Raw genomic sequence first — 22,416 nt, forward strand, 5'->3', positions numbered from 1 at the left:
GATGTGCTACTGAAGAAATCCCCTGATGTCAAGGTGAAAGCAAAAGCAGGAAATGCAAACACTGTATCAGAAGTTAAGGTCAACATTCTCAGAACCTGGGTGGGAACATGTCACCATTAGATTTGTCAGTCTTGCGTGGAGCTGGTGCGAAGTTCCACATGTGTGTTCCTGGCCCTGTCTGCTGCTGTCATTCTCGCAAATAAAATAAGTATTAATAAGTTGATACTCATGTTATACTTCATACAAATTCTATGAATTGTGTTCCAAGAAATAGCAAGTTTTGACTCAAAAATGAGTCCTTAAACTGGAGACTCCCACCCTGCAATTCTGTGAAATGCTGTTAACCTCACCTGAAGATTTGTACGTTACATTATTCAAACGATACCCAACAATGTTCTCTGTGTTCTCCAGTATTTGGATATTTGAATATTTACTATAGGCCACAGTTCTTGTAACTATTTGTAAACACTCTTATAAAAGTGATTCAGATAGCATGATAACAAGAATATGAAGAAGGTTGAAAATATTTTAAGAATAACTTAAGGTTTTGAGAATTGCTGGCAATTTTGACTTCTTGTTTCTGTCTCCCAAAGATCAGTATGTAGGGAATTTGGAATACTATTTCTTGTTGTTATTCCTCCAAAATGGAATAACTTCCCCAGTATCCCCCCTCTTCCCGCGTGCACACATACACACACGCGCGCACGCACGCACACTCACACACACACACACACACACACACACACCAGCCCTCTCCTTCCTTTGCCAGGACTACAGTTGCCCAAGTATCCACATGACTCACTTCCTCTCTTCCCTGAGGTGTTTCCTTCCTCAGGCAAGTCTTTCCTGACCACCCTATGTAAAATAATAATCTCCTGTTCCATACTCCCTATCCTCTGTTCCCTTGACTCTGTTTTGTTTGCTTTGTTTGTTTGTTTGTTTGTTGTTGTTTTATGTAAGGAGGAGAGATGACATCATATGGATTCTGATACCAAATAGCTGGGCTATCTTACATATATCTGTATGCTCTTGTGAGCCATAATTTCTTCACTTGAGATATGTGGACTAGTTTTTGTTGCTGTTGTTGTTTCAAAAAAATTTTTTAATGTTTATATTTGAGAGAGACAGAGCATGAGTGGGGGAGGGGCAGAGAGAGAGGGAGACACAGAATCCGAAGCAGGCTCCAGGCTCCGAGCTGTCAGCACAGAGCCCAACTCAGGGTTTGAACCCATGCACCGTGAGATCATGACCTGAGCTGAAGTTGGACAGTTAACCGACTGAAGCACCCAGGGGCCCCAAATGTGGACTCGTTTTGCAATTCTTACCTCTAGTGCGTTAGAATCCCTTGGGGAGATTTCATAAACTACTGATTGTGGGGCTGTATCTGAGAGCCAATGAACCCAAAATTCTAAGGCTTCTCAAACTTTAATGTGCAGATAAATCAACTGGGGCTCTTGTAAAAATGCTGATTCAATGTTGTCAGGTGGGACCCAAGATTGTAACAGGCTCCCAGGTGATGCCAATGCTTCTGGTCCCCCGACCACTCTCGGAGCAGCTAGACAGGAAACAGACTCCAAGTGTCCGCACAATTGTAATATTCTGTGAATAAAGGCCATCCTTTCCATTTTTATTTTTGGTGACTAATGGTGCTCATTAAGAGAATAACATATTTCAGGGGCTCAATCGGTTAGGTGACCAACTTCAGCTCAGGTCATGATCTCACAGTTCGTGAGTTCCAGCCCTGCGTCGGGCTCTGTGCTGACAGCTCAGAGCCTGGAGCCTGTTTCAGATTCTGTCTCTCTCTCTCTCTCTCTCTCTCTCTCGCTCTCGCTCTCGCTCTCTCTGTGCCCCTCCCCAACTCGTGCTCTGTCTTTGTCTCTCAAAAATCAATAAATGTTTAAAAAAAATTTTTAAGAGAATAATATACTTCAGATTTCTTGGGGATGTGGGAGAAAAACCCACTTAAGAAAAATCAAGGTTATGACCCATCTGCCTTTCATTCTTTTTTAAACTGTTGCTTTTAAAATATATACAAAGAAGATACCTAAGAAGCAAGTGAAAAGAAAATTAAGGTTCAATCAAAACAGTGTCTCTTCGCTGTAACTTTACCAAACAGGAAACTCATCTTGCTTTCTGTCATTCTCACTTTCTTTATTTACCTCCTGCTACTACCTTTTGCGAACTGCAGAGAGGCTGTATCCACCTTGAGGGCAGATTTTAACAAGTTGTATATGTTGTGTGTTAGTACACGATATGCTGTGTCTCTGTTGTTAATTTCCTGACTTCTGTGTCAGCTATTGCGGGTGATACCATTAAAACGGTTCACATTCAGATACGCCAAGGAGCACCCTATTTTTCTATACTGTTTTCTGAAGTGTTGTGTTCAAAAAGGAGACAGGGACACCTGCGTGGCTCAGTTGGCTAAGGTCATGATCTCACACTTCCTGAGTTCCAGCCCCATGGGGCTGTGTGCTGACAGCTCGGAGCCTGGAGCATGCTTCTGCTTCTGTGTCTCCCTCTCTCTCTGCCCCTCCCCTGCTCACACTCTGTCGCTCTGTCCCAAAAATAAATAAACATTAAACTTTTTTAATTTAAAAAAATTTTAGGGGCACCTGGGTGGCTTAGTCGGTTAAGCGTCCGACTTTCGCTTAGGTCATGATCTCGCGGTTCGTGGGTTCGAGCCCCGCGTCGGGCTCTGTGCTGACTGCCAGCTCAGAGCCTGGAGCCTGTTTCGGAGTCTGTGACTCCCTCTCTCTCTGACCCTCCCCTGCTCACGCTGTCTCTCTCTCTCCTAGAAATAAATAAAACATTAAAAAAAATTTAAAAAAAAATAATAAAATAAAAAATAAAAAAATTTTAGAAAAACAAACAAAAAACACAGACATATTCTAGAAGGTATTGTGCCTTTCAATAATTGATGAAGATTTCTTCTAGAGTCAAGATATTTTAAGTTAAAATGGCCCTGTCTCATTACAGGGTGGTGACCTATAGCCACACTGGTTTCAGAGTTGGTTTGCATTTTAAGTCTCTCTCTACTCTTCACCTTCTCCTGCTAAGTGGAGTCAGATTTGAATGAATGACAGAGAGCTCACATTGTGTTCCATCTGGGTCCCATCTGCCATTCCACCTTTGTTCCCCCAATTTTCCTTTTCTTACCATAAGCTTCAGCAAAATGTGACAGCACACTAGGAGTGGAACCTCATTAAGCCTCATCTCATACATACCTATCATACATTCTATAAACTATAGACTAAATGGCCATTTCTTTCGGAAAGCAGTTAAAAACATGTGCCACTGGACAGCTGCCATATCCTGTGAGTTTATGGCTCAGTGTTATTTAAAAATAACATTTACTGAGGATTTGGGACATAACTTAGATGTATCATCTCACTTCATAACATCCTATGAGGGGGCACTATTATTATGCACATTTGTAGTTGAGAAGCAGAGCACAGACAGGTTAAGTAATTTTTCTGAGGTCACTCAGGAACTAACTGATACTGAGCTTCCAAGCCAGTCCCAAAAGCCTGCTCTCTTCACCTCCTCACTGGACTGAATTCAAGAAAAGAGGTTATTTGTATCCACTAGATGGTGCTGATTGTCTGTTAAAAACAAAACCCTCAGCAATTCCCTTTTCTTGGATTTTTAGGAGTGATTTAAGAAACCACTGCACCCAAATATCCTGTATGTTTGAACTGTGCTTGGATACATTTTTAAATAGTCATCCAAACTGGAAAAGTAAAAATCAAATCTCAGAAGAACAGAATGGAATTTTTAAAATATTCCAGTACATGTTATTGATATCTAATATCAAATAACCATTGGTGACTTTGAAAGACTGAAGTTCTCATACACTTGTATTTATATAAAGTCTGCAGGCTTAAAAGAAGTCCGTATTTTATTTCATTTGCCCCTTTGATACAGACTGGACTCACTCCCACACCTCCCAATCCTGCTTGGCCAGGTACCATCCACATAACCAAGAGGCATGAACAGGGAAGTAATTAGAGCTGTAAAGAATGAAAAGTAAGGGGGCGCCTGGGTGGCTTAGTCGGTTAAGCGTCCGACTTTCGCTTGGGTCATGATCTCGCGGTTCGTGGGTTCAAGCCCCACGTCGGGCTCTGTGCTAACTGCCAGCTCAGAGCCTGGAGCCTATTTCAGAAAATGAAACACACTCTCTCTCTGACCCTCCCCTGCTCACGCTGTCTCTCTCTCTCTCTCTCTCTCTCTCCTAGAAATAAAAAACATTAAAAATATATATTTAAAAAAAAAAATGAAAAGTAAGTTCTGAAGCAGGTGACCCTACTCTTACTCAAAGTAAAATGCACTTGAAATTTAGTACATGTTTAGTGCATTTCCAGTACTTCAAAGTTATGAAATAAATCTGCTAAAAATGGATTCTCAGTTTTATTGTTCATAGGGATCTTTTCATTTGGGTTTTTTTTTTATTTTTTTTTTTCATGTTTTCTTTATTTCTGAGAGAGAGAGAGGCAGCGTGAGCAGGGGAGGGTCAGAGAGAGAGAGGGAGTCACAGAATCCAAAGCAGGATCCAGGCTCTGAGCTAGCTGTCAACACAAAGCCCAACGCAGGGCTCGAATCCACGAACCGTGAGATCATGACCTGAGCAGAAGTCGGATGCTTAACTGACTGAGCCACCCAGGTGCCCCTCATGTGTTATTTAAAATGTTCATTATAGGGGCACCTGAGTGTCCAACTTTGCCTCAGGTCATGGTCTAGAGGTTCATAAGTTCAAGCCCAGCATCAGGCGCTACACTGGCAGCTCAGAGCCCACTTCAGATTCTATGTCTCTCTGTCTCTCTCTCTCAAAATAAATAAATAAACTTTTTTTTTTTTTTTTTAAATAAAATGTTCATTTTAGTCCCTATTCCTTGACTTAGTAGGGCCTGGGGCCAAGTGCAGGAACCTGCATTTTACCACATACCTTGTGGTGCAGTAAAGCCATGAGTATGCTTTGAAAACCACTGACTTAAAAACCTCATTTCAAAGGGTATATGGTGATGAGGTCACTCCTCCGCGAGGCACCATGGAGCTCCCTAGAGCTGGGCAACCCAGAGACGTCCGGTACCTCCTTTGTCAATATTAATCAAGAAAACTAGACAGTATTCTCCCTTCTCACTTCCTTGATTCTGAACCCTTCTCTCCCTCTTCCTGTCTATCGTGGAGTGCTATACGGCATGGAGTGCTAGGTAGAGAATGTCCCCCTTTTAAAAATCGAGGGGGAAGGAAGCTCACCACTTGTCAGTATCTGTTAGCCCGAATATATAAGGATACTTCTTGAAATTTTTAAGCGAAAAGAGTTAACCCAGGTGTTGTCATGTGACCTTGGTTAACTTATTCAAGTGATATGAATTTTAGCGTGGGGGAGGGGTGAAGCCAAACTATGCCAGGAGACCGTGGAGATGCATAAAAATACACACACACACAAACACAGTGCCCCTTTACAATCATGACCCAGAAAGCTAATAGAGGCTTTTTTTTTTTAAGATCGTAAAATAAATAGGGGCGCTTGGGTGGCTTAGTCGGTTGACCGTCCGACTTTCGCTTAGGTCATGATCTCGCGGTTCGTGGGTTCGAGGCCCGCATCGGGCTCTGTGCTGACTGCCAGCTCAGAGCCTGGAGCCTATTTCAGAGCCTGTATCTCCCTCTCTCTCTGACCCTCCCCTGCTCACGCTGTCTCTCTCTCTCTCCTAGAAATAAATAAAACATTAAAAAAAACTAAAAACAAAACATTAAAAAAAAAAAAAGAAAAAAATCCTGTTGCTAGGGACCCAGCCCTTGACAATTAAAAAAAAAAAAGGATAGTAAAATAAATATCATGAAGACATCTTCTAAACTCCAGAATGACTCTTTTTTTCATCTCAGTTCAGTTCTGCCCTCAAGAGATCATCTCTGCCAAGTGAGTCATTCACCAGTAAGGGAGAAATTTGTTTCTCTTCTCAGAAAATTCCCTCCCAGTAACAGGCTGCTTCATTCTCTAGTTATATTGCCGGCTCCAGAGTTTGGTCGCCTGCAGCAATTCTGGATCTGTAAAGAGTTCAAGAATTGCCAGAACCTTCTCGAGGATAGCTGCTGTTTCCATTGCTGGATGCCAGTTGAGATTACGGTGTTCTACTCCTGGCATGTCGCCTCTGCCAGAGGAATGGATGAGACACTGCTTGTGGATAATAGCCGAAGAGAAGTTGAGCAATTTCACTGTGACAATCCATCCTGGGTGCTGGCCCCTGCCGCTTCTGAGTGTCATGCTTCATGCCTATCTTTGATTCCAAGCCATAACTTTAAATTGAGCAAGATCTCTGATCCTGTATGGTTTTGGCTTTTGTTTTGTTTCTTTTATTTTTTTAATGTTTATTTATTTTTGAGAGAGGGAGAGAGAGAGTGCGCACGTGCATGAGCGGGGAAGGGGTAGAGAGAGAGGGAGACAGAGAATGTGACATGGGGCTCAGACTCACAAACCGCTAAGATCATGACCTGAGATGAAGTCAGACCCTTAACTGACCAAGCCATCCATGCGCTCCTGTTATTTTTTGTTTTGTTTTATTTTAAATTGGGTCTCCTGATCTATGTACTAAAATGCATTTTTTGTATGTAAATTATGTAAATCTTTATTATTATGTAAATCTTTGTTTTAGCCAAAATAAGGTTAAAAGTGATTCACAGTCTTTTAGAAATGTATTCAAACCAAACTTCACGGGTCTTAAGCAGCAATGCAGAGAAATTTGTTTTCCCAGGGTTAAGGTCTCAGAGATGGGTAAATAAGCACGGGGCGTTGTTCCTCGGTCAGCAGCCAGGCTGCCATCCTGGATGTGTTAGCCTCTCACTGACTTTTTTTTTTTTAATATTTTTATTTATTTCTAGGAGAGAGAGAGAGAGACAGCGTGAGCAGGGGAGGGTCAGAGAGAGAGGGAGTCACAGACTGAAACAGGCTCCAGGCTCCGAGCTGGCAGTCAGCACAGAGCCCGACGCGGGGCTCGAACCCACAAACCGCGAGATCATGACCTAAGCGAAAGTCGGACGCTTAACCGACTAAGCCACCCAGGCGCCCCAGCCTCTCACTGACTTCTAACACACCCCTTTCCTTAGCTCACATTCAAAGGGACGTTTCCATCTGGACATGCAAGGTGTTTATTACACTAGGAACTACTCAACATTTTGAGGACTACTGGATTTCTTGTTTAATCTTTCTTTGTTGATCATCCATTCTCCTTATTAACAGAAGCTGATTTATTTTCTCTTCATTTTAGCATACCAAATTGGAATATTCTAATTTGGCCCAAAATGTGTTGTGTGACTTTTACACTGACATAAAACCCTTTTAAATTATGCTTCCCTCCCTGGTTTCTCATCAGGTCTCTGCAGAGTTGACTGGGGGCCTGGCCTTTTGACCTTCCTCTACCTGTGTCTTCACCTAGGAAAATAAGGGCTGGATAAAGGCTTCTAAGCCTATTTTGAGCTCTGAGACTCTATGATCACCCAATTGAAGCTAGCTTGGCTCCGTCTGGAAATGACCTGTTCATGTGTCCCGGCCTCAACTGCAATGATATTCTTATCAGCATAAGAGACACCTGCTCAACAGGCTCGACAGCAATAACTGCATCTTGGAACTAACAACAGCCATCTGTCTTGTCCCCTGGAACCTAGAGGCAAAGAATTAAACAAAGCAAATGACAGTAGGTATGCCCTAATTCTTATAGCACAATGCAATAGAATGAACTAAAAACTGGTTTAGGTTTTGTGAGATTTGGGTTTGCATTCCCCTCTACTGTTGCCTTCAGAAAGACAAACCTCTGGGGCGCCTGGGTGGCTCAATCGGTTGAGCATCCAACTTCAGCTCAGGTCACGATCTCGCAATTCGTGAGTCTGAGCCCCACATTGGGCTCTACTGACAGCTCAGAGCCTGGAGCCTGCTTTGGATTCTGCGTCTCCCTCTCTCTCTGCCCCTCCCCAGCTCATGTTCTCTCTCTCTTTCACACACTCAGAAATAAACTTAAAAAATAATTAAGACAAGCTTCTCACTTCTCCAGACTTCAATTTACCAGACTATTTTTTAATGGGAAGGTACTCCTACTTTTCTTTACTTTATAGAAATAAAGAAATTAAAATGTTCTTGAAATTCTGTATTGAATATTTCACTGCAATTGTTAATGAGTATTTTTATCTCAAACAAAAGCAGCCTTCCTATCTATACTGAAGAATGCCATTTGTCTTCCAGGTTTTGCTATGGATGACTTGGTGCTTTTGTGAAAATTGCCAACTATTTTTTTTGTTATGAATCTAGAGATTGTTACCTTGACCCAAATTTGGGGTAATTTTGTATCCAGGTGGCACACTGGCATTCCTACGCTCATTTGTCTGCCTTTCCCTGGTCATGTACTTGGAGTCAAATCCTCCAGCAAACTATTTCTGGGAAAGTGAGTTTTTAGCCATTCTCTAATCATGTCTAGTGATCTTGACAGGGGCAGGGTTAGGTGGTCACATGACTCCCTTCCAACTCCTTCCATCCACTCACATGCAACAGAAAGGGTCAGCAGTAAGGGCAGGGTTTTCCAGTGCCAAGCAGTAGTTGCCCATCTGAAGTAAGTAGCAGATAAGAAAACAGAAAGCCTTAGTTGGGAAAATATTTCTTCATCTTCATCTCTTCTTCATCTTCATTTCGTCATCTATTGAATTATTTATATTTCATCATGAAAATGACATTTAAAGGCACTGGTTTCCACTCCCCACATCTTGCTTATGGGTTAGGCATTTTTTAAAATCATGAGTTCTGGTTCAAGGTCTTAAAAAAAAATCAGTCTCCTGGGCCACAGTTTCTTCATTTTAAATTATAACTAGGCTAAGATACTCCACATTCCAAGTACTACGACTATGTGGAGTAAATGGGCATTTTATGGAGAAAGAAATTTTCTGAATTTAAAGAAAAACCTTGCATAGAACTAGCCATAGAACAAAATCACTAATGAAGATGCACGTTCTCGGCGAAACCTAATTTTCACTTTCCTCAGCCCTTCTTCTTAGCACTTGAGCATTTCCTGCTGTGTGTCTCTTACAGGGGATTTGTCTCTCCCCTAAGCTGTCCAGAGGGCAGAAACCATATCTTAAGTACTTTATGCTCCACTATAATAACAGTGTGTTTTTTTTTAATATTTTTATTTATTTTTAGGATAGAGAGAGACAGCGTGAACAGGGGAGGGTCAGAGAGAGGGAGATACAGACTCTGAAACAGGCTCCAGGCTCTGAGCTGGCAGTCAGCACAGAGCCCGACGCGGGGCTCGAACCCACAAACCGTGAGATCATGACCTAAGCGAAAGTCAGACGCTTAACCGACTAAGCCACACAGGCGCCCCTATAATAACATTGTTAAATGCAGTAATATTTACTGTCATGGATGAATGACTGCTGTTAACATTTCATGTACTCACAGAAAACAGGAGCAAGCGTCCCCGCAGGAGCCTGGGCAATGGGTAAGAATGATTTGATGGCAGTGACTTTTTTTTAAGCTTTTTCTTTATTTTTGAGAAAGAGAGACAGCATGAGTAGGGGAGGGTCAGAGAGAGAGGGAGACACAGAATCTGAAACAGGCTCCAGGCTCTGAGCTAGCGGTCAGCACAGAGCCCGACATGGGGCTCAAACCCACAGCCGTGAGATCATGACCTGAGCCAAAGTCGGACGCTTAACCGACTGAGCCACCCAGGTGCCCCTTGATGCCATTGACTCTTAAATGAAACTAAGGGTAACATCGGTGCAGAAATATCAAGGAGGACATGAGGCAGAAGACGATGTCTGATGTCTGTGAATACTCTCAGCTGAATGGTCTCAGTCTTGGCATTCCATTAAGGGTTTCTTAACATGTACTCTGAACTGAATTACTCTACCATGAAACAGGGAAAATCACAGGGCAGAAGGAAATTTGGGAAATAACATTGAGAAAAGCAGCTCTCAGGCTTTGAAGGTTTTAATCCAGTCCCCAGTACAGTTTAATACTATCTGCCAAGTGGGTATTCAAAAATCATCGTAATAACGGAGGATGATCATAATCATCAGTACTTTAGAGGGCGCAGTGGAAGAATTGGGCCTTAATGCCTAGTGCTGTTTTTAGCTCTGTCCCTAACTTGCTTCATCTCTGAGGGCTAATGATGTGGCCGTCTGTACCTCTAGTTTCCCCATCTGCAAAATAGAGATCATCTCATTTCCTACAGAAAATCTGTGGGCTGTGCTTTAATATCCTTCAGTGAAACATCATATATAAATACAAAGTAGGCATTAAAAAGCCAAATGTTACCAAAGGAATAAACTTTAAGACAGAGTATTGTAAATTAAAACTAACTGGGATTTTCTAAATAATATTCTAATGACTTAAAGTAGTTAATGCAAAGGTACTTATACTGTGTTCACCTTAGATATTCTCTTTTTTTTATTGTTTATAATGTTTATTTATTTTTGAGAGAGAGAGAGAGAGAGCAGGGGAGGGGCAGAGAAAGAGGAAGACACAGAATCCGAAGTAGGCTCCAGGCTCTGAGCTGTCAACACCAGAGTCCAATATGGGGCTCGAACTCATGAACCATGAGATCATGACCAGATCCAGAGCCAGGTGCTTAACCGACTGAGCCACTCAGGCGCCCCCACTTGAGATATTTTCTTAAGGAGATGTAGATGTCACTTAAAGTAAACTCCAGAATAGTTTAATTCATTAAACTCAATATTTTTGCATAAATAAAAAATACTACATGGGGTCTAAATTTCTGAAGCAAACTAGTATTACTTAAACTTGCTCAGAAAAAGTAGCAATAAATCTTAAATGTACTTTACTTTTTTTTTTTTTTTAACGTTTTATTTATTTCTAGGAGAGAGAGAGAGAGACAGCGTGAGCAGGGGAGGGTCAGAGAGAGAGGGAGTCACAGACTGAAACAGGCTCCAGGCTCTGAACTGGCAGTCAGCACAGAGCCCGACGCAGGGCTCGAACCCACGAACCGCGAGATCATGACCTAAGCGAAAGTCGGACGCTTAACCGACTAAGCCACCCAGGCGCCCCAAATCTTAAATGTACTTTAATAAATACACTCCTCAAAAAAAGAAAGAAGAAGTATTTCTCCTAGTTACTGAAGAAATAAGGGGGGGCAGGACAGAACTCAAAACACCCTATAAAGGCCTAGTTCATAAAACCGAATCAAAGGAATCATCTGAGCAAACTACATTATTTGAGTGTACCAGCAGAAATCCATTGGCAACTCTGACTCTGAAAGCCTAAATGGCCTGCTTTTCTCAAGTCCCTTTAATGATGCATACGGTTTCTTCTCTTTCCTTTTATTTAGTCTGATGGTGCACCTCAAAATTAAGAAGTTTTTAAAAGCTGATTTTTATTTTTGTCTAGATATGTAGACTGTTTTAAAATATAACAAAAAGGCCTCAGGCGCCTGGGTGGCTCAGTTGGTTGAGCTTCCGACTTTGGCTCAGGTCATGATCTCACAGTCCTGGAGTGGAAGCCCCGCGTCAGGCTCTGTCCTGACAGCTCAGAGCCTGGAGCCTGCTTCAGATTCTGTGTCTCCTCTCTCTGACCCTCCCCCGCTCACACTGTGTCTCTCTCTCTTCCTTAGAAATAAATATTCAATTAAAAAAAAATAACAAAAAGGCTTAAAACAAAGCATTCCCAGAGGCCATGACCTGCAATAATGTTATCTGTGGAACGGTCACACATCTGCGTATTTCTAAATATGTGTATTCTCCTCTCTTCTGCACCATCCATTTTGGACATAATTTGTTTCCTGTCAGGCTAGATGAAGATTGCTCTCTCACAGAATCATCCCCTCTACTTCTCTACCTTCCCAATACCACTATGATTTTGATTAACTCAACACTCAGTTTACATTAATACACCCACTTGAGAGGGAAAAGAAGAAACAAAAAAACATAGCTCATTCAACTTCTTTGAGTTCAGAAACGGCTTTTCAGTTTTTTATTAAAATGTAATTCTTCAAAGACTATAGAAATACACCTGGCAATGACCTGTTAGAAGTCAACCATGTGCTTCAAACATACATAAGTAAGAACTACCCAAGTCTGCCTCACCCGGGTGTATTAAGTTGTACATATATATTATCAGAACAACACCAAAGTGGCTACATTTGACAGATTCTTCTAAAGTAGACACAATTTTCTGACAGATTTTGTTTCTCCTTGGTGGAAGCTGTAACAGTTGAGACAGGTTTGAATGATAAGCTTGAAGGGCCACCATTAACTACCAGGGCATGAAGCTACAGATGGCATGCACAAAGGGCCGAGGGCAGGGGGCGCTCAGAGAGGATGTGGCAGTCCCCTGTTTGTGCTAAGAGTGCACAACACTGCAAGGAGACAAAACACGAAGAGGAAGGATTTCCCTCTTCCGGGGAAGGGATTCTGGGTTCATACTCTGGAATCACAAGACACCACACCACACCAGACATCACAAGAAACTCCCTTCGCATAGTCTGAGCTTCCGCAGAGGGCCAGAGGGCCCATGTGGGTAAAGGAGGGGATCCGTGAGGATCACCGCCCTTGGGATGTGGAAGGCAGGTTGCCAGTGAGAATGCCTACTTTCACTCAAGCTTGCTCAAGGCACTGGATGGTCCCCCCTACATACTGTTAACAAGAACAACACGTCCTAGAGAGAAGAGTGGAGCTGGCACTTCATTCGCCCTCACTAAAAGTGAAGTGTCACCTGTAGTTTGAATTCAGCATGGCGAAATCTACCCCAAAGCAGACTCAAATTGCTTATAAGAGACTCTCCCCCCCCCCCCCCCAGGAGGCTAATCTGTTGAGGACACTATCCTCCTTCTCCTCCTTTATGCACTTGAACTCCTGTTAAAACTTTACCGGAAAAGAGGAAGTGAAGAGCTCACCTGGGCTAGGTGCTGCCTTGGTATTTAAAATGATTAATTTTTTCTCCCTGTCCTGTTCCTCTTTGTGTCCACAACGAAGGGAGAGCCACAATTGTGCAAAGAGACTGAAGACAACACTGGCCACACCTGGGTTCTGGAGTCCTCAGTAGAAGGAAGCCATCTTTGTCAGAATTCTCTCGGCAGAATCACTTTTCCTAGTCAAGTATTTTTAGCTTGATGTTTCCAGAGGATCCCGTTTACACTAACTCTGCATTTTTAAATTACCTTGGAATCCCAAAATTTGCACAAGATAATCTTGTTCAGTGCACTTCACTCCTACTGACCGCGACATAGCCCCTTTCACATGAGATCAACGTTGGAAGAGAAAAAGACTACAGGGTGTGGACATTTCTGTCTTTCTTCTCTACCTCTTAGCTTCTCTCTCATTGGCTGAAAAAATGCAATTGAAGGGGGAAAGACATAGTAAAGTTCTTGTAGTGTTTTCCAACCAACACTGCCGACAGAGCATTCTGAGGTCTAGTAGTATTAGAAGACTGTCAAGATAATCAAGACAGTACAGCTAGCACAGCTTATTGCCATGTCTGTCAAATGGGGGTGGAAGAGCCATTCCTTGCCTACATCCCAGTGAAAGAGATGAAGGGCTTCGGGAGAAACTGAGTCATATGATCAGGCCTTCTAGAGAAAAGGTGTCAGGTGTCAAATGCTAAGTCCCTATCTCCCCTGAAGATACAGATCAACATTAAACATTTTTTAATACTTGTCATATCTGAGTAAATCGAATGGGCATTTTCTTTGTGGCCACACCACTCCATCATTATCTTGGGCTTCCCTTAGAGGGCCCCTATGCCCTTTGCACTCACGGATGTTCTTCTCTCCCTATTTTCTCTGCTGGGCCCAGGAACCAAGGGGTCTTCAGAAAATGCACATGCAATGCCCATTCCAAGACCCGTTGCACGCTGTCCACCTTTTGTCTTCACGGAGAGGAACGTAAACTTTACCAAGGACACAGATCACAGAGATACATATATATACTCCCTCAATAAAGAGGACAATTGATTTGTATAGGTTTCCCTCTCGCTCCAACAGCATTTGGCTCACACAGAAGGAGTCAACCCACAGTTGGCTGCAATGAGCTACACGAGTCACAGGGCCCGCCAGAGTGAAGGGAGGGCGGGAGTACGGGAGCTCCCTGCAGCTTCCAGGGATTTACAGTCCTCACTAGGAATCCACCTTCGGAAAAATGCTCACTTTATTGTTTCTGCTCATCTTCCGCTCCACCCTACCCACCTTGGGCATCTTTGTCTGAATAAGCTCCTCTGGGGTGTTACCCAAGGGGGGAAGCAGCCGCTTCTTGCTGTTTCGGGTCTCTGAGAGCCACTGAGGAGGCAGCTCGAAAGGCCCAAAGCCAAACTGGAGGGAGTACTTGTCAGGCAACGTTTCAGGCTCCGCAGGGGCTGCTGGCACCCCCTGGGAGAGAGAGTCCCCCGCGCCCAAGAGCGGCACAGGAGGTGCGAACTGGGGCTCCCGCTCTCCCCCCAGGCACGTGCTAAGGATCTCCTTGGCCTGGAGGTCGGCTGAGCCAGTGTACTTGGCTTCACTCTCTTCCTCGTCCTCCGTGGGCTTGAAGATCTGCTGCTGCCCAATGTGGAACATCTCCAGGAGCTGGCTGCCCGAGCGCAGGCTGGGCTCCAGGCTGGCATCAGCCTCCCCGCCCGCAGCGCCAACCACATTGCGGCGGCTGTACCGGTGGTGCAGCTGTATCAGTGTGCCTACCAAGCACTTGCGGACAGACTTGTTCACAGTAAGAAAGAGCACAGGGTTCGCCAGCAAAGAGACTTTGGGCAGCCAAATGGCAGTGAGAAGCAAGAAGACAGATGTGTCGGGGACATTGAGCACAGTCTGGTAGACAACCAGGGTGGCATAGGGCACACTGCATAAGATGAAGACCATCACCATGGAGAGCAGGGTGGCGTGTAGCTCTGCCTCCCGCTGGGAGGCATAGGGGATAGAGATGGTGTTCTGTGGGGTCCGGAGAGCTGCTATGATGACCTTCTTCTTCTGGCTGGCGCTCAGAGCCCGTCGGATGAGTATCAAGAAGAGGAAGACCACAGCCACAGGCACGATGACTGTAGTGATGTTATAGATGAGGACGTAGACCAGGTGGCCCAACGAGTTGCTCCAGACTTCGGTGCAGGTGGACATAGCATAGATGTCGGCCACGTTGGTCACTGCAAACACGGGAACACTGGCCACCACGGCATGGGCCCAGATGTACATCACCAGTTCACGGGACTTGGCATCAGATATCTTTCTCTCCAGTGGATAAAGAACTGAGTAGTACCTGCAAAATGCACAAGCAAAATTCGTTTCACAGGAGAAGAGGCAGTGCACATTAGGGGAATCTACATTACCAAAAGTAGGAGACAGGGGGAAAAAATGGGTCGAGTTTTTTTATCTAGCCTAATACAGAGGGAAGCACTGGAGGAATTAGGAAGTCAGACCTTGGGGCACCTGGGTGGCTCAGCTGGTTAAGCATCCTACTTCAGCTTGGGTCATGACTTCACAGTCCGTGAGTTCAAGTCCCGCATCGGGTTCACTGCTGTCATCATGGAGCCTGTTTTGAATCCCCTATCCTCTTCTCTCTCTGCCCCTGCCCTGCTCACACTCTCTCTCTCAAAAATAAATTTAAAAACATTTCTTAAACAGTTAAAAAAAAAAAAAAAGGTTGGGGTGCTTGGGTGGCTCAGTCAGTTGAGCGCCCAACTTCAGCTCAGGTCCTGATCTTGCAGTTCATGGGTTCGATGCTCAGAACCTGGAGCCTGCTTTGAATTCTGTGTCTCCCTCTCTCTTGTTCCTCCCTTGCTAGCATTTTGTCTCTTTCTCTCTCTCTCTCAAAAATAAATAAAGATTTAAAAAAAATTTTTTTAAAAGAAAGTCAGATCTTCAGTTTTGAGGACTTTCCCATACAATAGAATTATCACTAGGCCAAAAAATACCTTTTCAAAAAATGAGCAGAGAAGAGCCCTGTCATATGAGACTCTCAAGACTATAAGGAAAACAAGTAAATCATTTCATTTCATAGCTAGTTATAAATATTGCCACCAGCATTAGATCCCAAAGAGTGCCCTCAATATAAAGGATGTCTCCCATTTACTGTAAAGACATCTATTTTTTCAATTTAAGGGTAAAGGGTAACTTGTCAAAAAATTTTACATGGGCTAGAAGAGTTTAAGGGCAATTTTCAAAGCCACTGAGAGGAAGAAATTTGTATACAAACATATCCAAAACAGCCTTGGGCCATAGTGCACACATGTATATCATTAGCATTTACAAGCCGCCCAGGGCAGATGAGCCCCATGTGAAGGATAGACTCTGACAAGGTCTTTGCACAAAATCAATTCAAATAACAAAAAATATTCCTGCTCAATAGCCGCTGTTCCCAGGATAATCACTCAGTGACCCTAAGAACAATTAATATGTCTAAAATGCCTGCACAATTAGATTTTTGTTAAAATCAGATCAACCCTTTCTTCCTGCCAGCTTTAATGTGATGATTCTGTCATCAGAGCTCCAAGAGCAGCTTGTTTCAATATCACCAACAATTTAGGGAAACTGAGTAATTCTTCAGGCCCTAAGAATAAGATCTGTTATGGAAGGGCTGCCGCTAGCCATCAGACCTATGGTGAACACGGGTCTCTGTGGTCAGCTAAAGCTGGGGTCGACCTTACAACTCTATCAACATCCATCACTTACAGGGCCAGATAAGCATGTGTGCCTCCCTGCCGTGGGGCTCTCTGAGCTCTGCCCATATGCCAGGTACTGCACCGGACACTCGGTTACAAAGATGAAAAGATACAGGAATGTCTCAAAACTCCATGCAGAAAAAGGCATGCAGATGAGCAATTATGACCAAGGAGATGATGGCTCTTCTAGAGGTATGCACAAAGGAGGTCCCGGAGAAGGAGCACCTGGGAAAATGTCAACAGAAGGTGGCGCTGTGGTGGAGTCTGGCAGGGGACAGGCTGGACAGGCTGGGAGAGAATGTTCCGGACTGAGGGAGATGTGATGGAAGCACAACATGACCATGGATGACCAGGAATGGATGGAATGTGGTGAAATGTGCTCTAGATGTCTTTTCTGGGAGAGAAAGAAAGAGAAAGAAATGCATAGGTTATGCATGCTCTCAATTTTTTTCTCTGAGTATAGATACATTTCTAAGCATAACTGATCAATCCATTGTAAAGGTCCCGTGCACACACATGAATGCATTCCCATTTGGTAACTGACAGATAACAAGACCTGGCTTCCACTGTGTACTGGAAAAGTACACACGCTTGCTATAAATCATTTTGTTAGCATTTACATCACTAGAAGATGATGTAAGAAGTGGCCTCCCAACTAACTTGCTGACTCAGGGCCATGCCACAAATATCTGAGAAAGACGTGAGACAAAGGATTGTCTCCCCTTAGTCTTCATGCACGCCATACTTACACTTAACAGTACTCTGCTTCTCTGCATAATAAAATAGGATTTTTTTTTACCACTCTTTTCTTTCTACCAAAACGACTTCCAAGCTTTTTTTTTTTAAATCATAGCTAAAATACAACAGATTTTTGGCTGAAAAGAGAATAAGGATTTCTTATTGTTTACATATTTTCTTGTCTAAGACTGAGAGCCCAGAAACAACCCTCAGGGATTAGTACATAGCTTCCAGGCACAATGGCAACCTGTTCAGAATCATGTGTTCCCACTCTTGCTGCGTCCTATTGTAAAAATCTTTCAGGACTCATAGCAGCATTATTCACAACAGCCAGAAAGTGGAAACAACCCAGATGACTGTCAACTAGCAAACAGATGAACAAATTACAGCATATCCATACAAGGGAATATTTATTCAGCAATAAGAAAAAAAGAATGGTGCAAAAATTTAAGAGTAGATCCTGAGAGTTCTCATCGCAAGGAAATAAAAACCATTTTTCTCCTTTTTTTCTTTTTTTGGGGGGTGGTGGGGAGTTTCTGTACAAGATAACGGATGTTAACTAAACTTACTTTGGCAGCCATTTCACAATATATGTAAACCCAGTAATTTTGCCATACACCGTGAACTTCTACACTGTTACACGTCGATGACATCTCAAGAGAACTGGGGAGAAAAGGGATGAAGCACTAAAGCTACTGCAGGAATGGACTTTGAAGACATGAAGCTGAGTGAAAGAAGCTCGACACAAAAGAACGCATTGAATGACAATAGATGTTCGCAAAAGCAAACAAGTAGAGACAGAACGTAGATCAGTAATTGCCTCAGTCCACGGGTGGGAATGGGGAATGACTGTAATTGAGCAGGAGGCTTCTTTTTAGGGGCATGGAAATGTTCTAAAGGTAAAAATGTAAAAATACGAAAAATGTAAAAATACGAAAATTCATTGACTTGTACACTTACAATGGGTGAATTTTATGATATGTAAATAATATCTCCATAAAACGGATGAAATAAACTTTCAAGAAAGAAAGGCCCACGACACGGACAGAAGACGGAAGACCTCACCAAGCAGGTGGCAGAAAGAGGGTGGAAAGGATCCTTGCCGTGAACGTGGAACAGTTCAACACAAAATACATTAGAGCATCCACCAGGGTGTAAGTGGACTTTCCACTCCAACCTTACACTGTTAAGATTCCAGGGCTGTGCGATGGCACTTTCCAGATACTCAGAGACCTCTTGCTAAGCATGTAAGAGATATGCACAGCAAAATGGCACAACATGGGGCACGTTCACCTTGCTGAAGGGATTGAGTGCCGCACATAATCTTTTTTGAATGAAAATTAGGTGCCAACATTTAAAAATAGTAAAACTCAGGCACCTTGCTGGCTCAGTGGTTAGAGCCTGCCACTCTTGATCTCAAGGTCATGGGTTCAGGCCCTACGTTGGGTAGAAAGATTATTTAAGAAATAAAATCTTAAAAAAAATAAAAATAGTAAAACTCCGGATTTCTGATTTCTTTTCTAAGAAAATAGAAAGTCCTGTCTAGTGAGTCTAGATCCCCACCAAGTAACAATTAGCTGCATCTGCTGAGTAACTGACCCCTGTAAACAGGAATGCAGACACAAAACCACCCTGGCCTGTGACACTTGGCTTTGTCACCTGCTTCCGCTGCCCCTGTAGATGGTGAGTTTCTCGTGAGAAACTCCCAAAGAGCTAGAGTGGCTCCTAGCAAGATCTGATGGTAAAACAATTGCAGATAATATATCTAAGAAAAAATATGCCAATCAAAAGGGAAACCCCAAGATGAACAAATATTGGCTCAGCCTTTCCAAGCAGAGGTCATAAATAATTCACTTAATTTTTCTTACTACTGAGCAACCCTTAGGCTCAGAAACGTTAAGCCACTTTGCCCAAAGCAACCTAGCAAAAAAGCAGTTATGTGTAGGACTTAAAGCCGACTTCAGGCTCCAGAGCCCTCTCTCTTACCCACAAAGTCAATGACTTCTAGTACACTGAAGACTTTGTGTGACTCTGTGTCCTTCCATGCAGATGACCCTGCGCAGTTGACACAACCAGAATTCCAGGTCTGAGGCTGCAGTGACTCCACAGATTGGTTCTGTAATCCATGCCCTCACAAATAATTAAGGAATTAAGTATGTTTTGAATGGACAATGAGTTTAAAAATTCCAAATTCATCCAAAATGTAGTTAAATTTACCAATGGGGATAAAGGCAGAAGAGCCAGCACTTCCCCTCAGCAACTTTTCCTCTCTGTAAATCATGAAAGCAAAAGTACTCATGGATGCAAAATACTTTCCAGCTCTTATTTGCTTATTTAGTTCTATTCTCTAAAATATATCATTATCTGAAATGGTCTTCACCAAGTGCTGTCAACAAAAAGAGAAGGCAGGAAGCTGTCGATTACTGGAATCTTTACACTTGACCCTGATGAATTGGATCAAATTATGTATGATGGCAGTAGCTACAATACGATTCATTTTCAAATGAAGATCCTTATAAAGAGGATAGGAAGAGAAAACCACCACCACCACAATATAAAGGCCTGGAAATAAATCCTCCAGAGGAATTCTGGTATTATCTCGCCAGGTCCAAATTGGTTAGATAGTCGTTTGCTAAATAACCACTGAACTGTTCCCTTTTTCTTCCACAAATGTTTCTCATCCTACATCAAAAAGCACTAATTGCAGAGTTATCAGTCAGATGGGCAATCAACTACAAATTGCAACGCCAATGCCGCCAATTCTGGTCAAGCTGAAGCAACATCATGACCCAGTGTGCCCCAGCAACCTCATGATACAACCCCCCACAAATGCCGCAGCTTTTCTAAAGGTCCTATTTTCCGTAGCTGCTGTGAAATCGGCATGTCTTTCATGAGGCATCTGTTTCAGATGTTCATTCTCTTTCAGTCGATCCTAAGCAGACTACAAAGCAGTGTGTGCGACACTGACTATTTGCCACTTTGCTTTGTGATGCTAGTTTTTCAATGCACTTGGGGAAAAAAAAGGGGGGGAACCCCTAGCCGCCTGATCTTACCTGTCCAAAGCAATGGCAGGGAAGCTGAGGATAGTCACGGAGCAGAAGACCTTGTGCAAAAATTTGACGACCTTGCAGAAGAGCATGGTGTAGATCCACCAGCAACAGTGAGGACTGGTGCTAAGGATGATGTCAAAAGGCACACACACCAGGCTGGCACAAATCCCGGAGCAGGCCAGGTTTTTAATGAACCTGTTGGTGACAGATTTGAACACGGTTGTGCGGCAAGTTGACCATAACACCATGAAGTTTCCTGGCCAGGTGTGAAAAAAAATAATAATAATAAAATAAAATAAAAAAGTTTTTTAAATTAAAAATAAGAAATTAAACGAAAGAAAGAAGACAAAAGAAGGAAAAAAGAAACAGGTTAAAAAAAGATCCAAAAACCATTTGAGAGTTGATTTCAAAGGATTTCATTTAAATACTTACATATTATATTGTCAATGTATGTAAAATTATTAAATCGCTTTTGTGCACACCAAAATATCTAGAAGAAATTTCAGTGGTGAGTTTCATTATTTAATTTTAGACTTAACAGTAGTAGGTGATGATTCCATCTCATCTGAGTATAAAGAATTTGCTAGGCATTACTTAATCTCAGGCTAATGTTTGCGAACGACCTCCATGTAGCCAAACGATGCGAGAGAAATAGGGCACAAGCCATGTGTGCCATTAAAAACTTTTAGCAATCTTGTTTTTCAAAAGTAAAAAGAAGTAGGTGATATTTTAAGATTATACTTTATTTAACCCAGTATATCCCAAACACTATCATTTCAACATGGAATCATTACTTTTAAAAGTACTGATGAAATATTTTCATTCTTGTTTTTGTACTTGTCTCTGAAATTTGGTTTGCATTTTTGTGTTTATTTATTTACTTTTTGAGAGAGAGAGAGAGAGGGAGAGCAAACTGGGGAGGGGCAGAGACAGAGGAAGGAAGAGAATCCCAAGCAGGCACCACGCGTTCAGAGCAGAACCCAATAAAGGGCTTGAACCCACAAACTGTGAGATCACAATCTGAGTTGAAACCAAGGGCTGGATACTTAACCCCGACTGAGTAAGCCAACTGCCCCTGGTATGCACTTTTTAGTTGAAACATAATTGCCATATAACATCAGGGCATCGTTTTTGCTGTCCGTGGTGTACATTTTATTTTACACTTATAACACATTTCAATTTGTACCAGTCACATCTCAAGGCCTCAGTAGCAACTTGCAGCTAGCGGCTACCATATGGGTTTGTACTGTTCTAGACCTTCAGCAGCAATGACACATCTTTGAGCATTTCCCTATTGTGGCTTCCATAGGTCTGGTTTTCCTCCTTGAATTAGACCACAATATCTGGAAAGGCGCACCCACACTCAATCTCTAAGTGATTGAAAATCATAAGAAAATGTGTGTACCTGTACACTCTCTAACACACACACTCACACTTAGAGGCACATGAGCATATACACACACATGCAGACACATAAATAAACACACAACAACAAAGATAATTATATATTTGGTCATTTCATCTTATTAGCACTTTAGATTCTTTTTAGCTTTAGAAGACATATGAAGGAAAAGTATGTATTTTAAGTAACACACTATTCACCCCTGAAACGCTTTTTAGAGATCATGTTCTAAATCACCTAATCTGAGGCACCTGGGTGTCTCAGTTGGTTGAACAACCAACTTTGGCTCAGGTCATGATTTCACAGTTTGTGGGCTCGAACCCCGCACCAGGCTCTCTACTGACAGCTCAGAGCCTGGAGCCTGCTTCGGATTCTGTGTCTCTCTCTCTCTCTAGCCATCCCCTGCTCATGCTCTGTCTCTCTTAAAAATAAATAAACATTAAAAAAATGTTTAAATAAAAAAAATAAATCACCTAATCCACCTTGGAAATAATTCAAATTCTGTACCCATTATTTCTCCCAATATATTACCATTATACATTCTAATACTAGATTCCATACAATATTCAACGCCCAGGCTATGGGCACAGCAA

At 42.7% G+C, this 22,416-nt stretch overlaps 1 protein-coding gene across 1 annotated transcript in view; it reads right to left on the reverse strand.

Annotated features, from left to right (window-relative positions):
- Positions 1-14,032: 14,032 nt before the first annotated feature.
- Positions 14,033-22,416, reverse strand: part of GPR176 (G protein-coupled receptor 176) — a 122,109-nt gene continuing 113,725 nt past the window's right edge. The window contains exons 2-3 of the mRNA XM_039232882.1: positions 20,425-20,677; positions 14,033-15,231 (exon numbers count right to left, since the gene is read on the reverse strand). Coding sequence (XP_039088813.1) covers positions 14,109-15,231; positions 20,425-20,677 — 1,376 coding nt within the window. The 3' untranslated portion in view covers positions 14,033-14,108. The remainder of the gene's footprint in view (positions 15,232-20,424; positions 20,678-22,416) is intronic.

Source organism: Hyaena hyaena, unplaced genomic scaffold, assembly GCF_003009895.1.
Source record: "Hyaena hyaena isolate Hyena2069 unplaced genomic scaffold, ASM300989v1 scaffold_70, whole genome shotgun sequence".
NCBI lineage: Eukaryota > Metazoa > Chordata > Mammalia > Carnivora > Hyaenidae > Hyaena > Hyaena hyaena.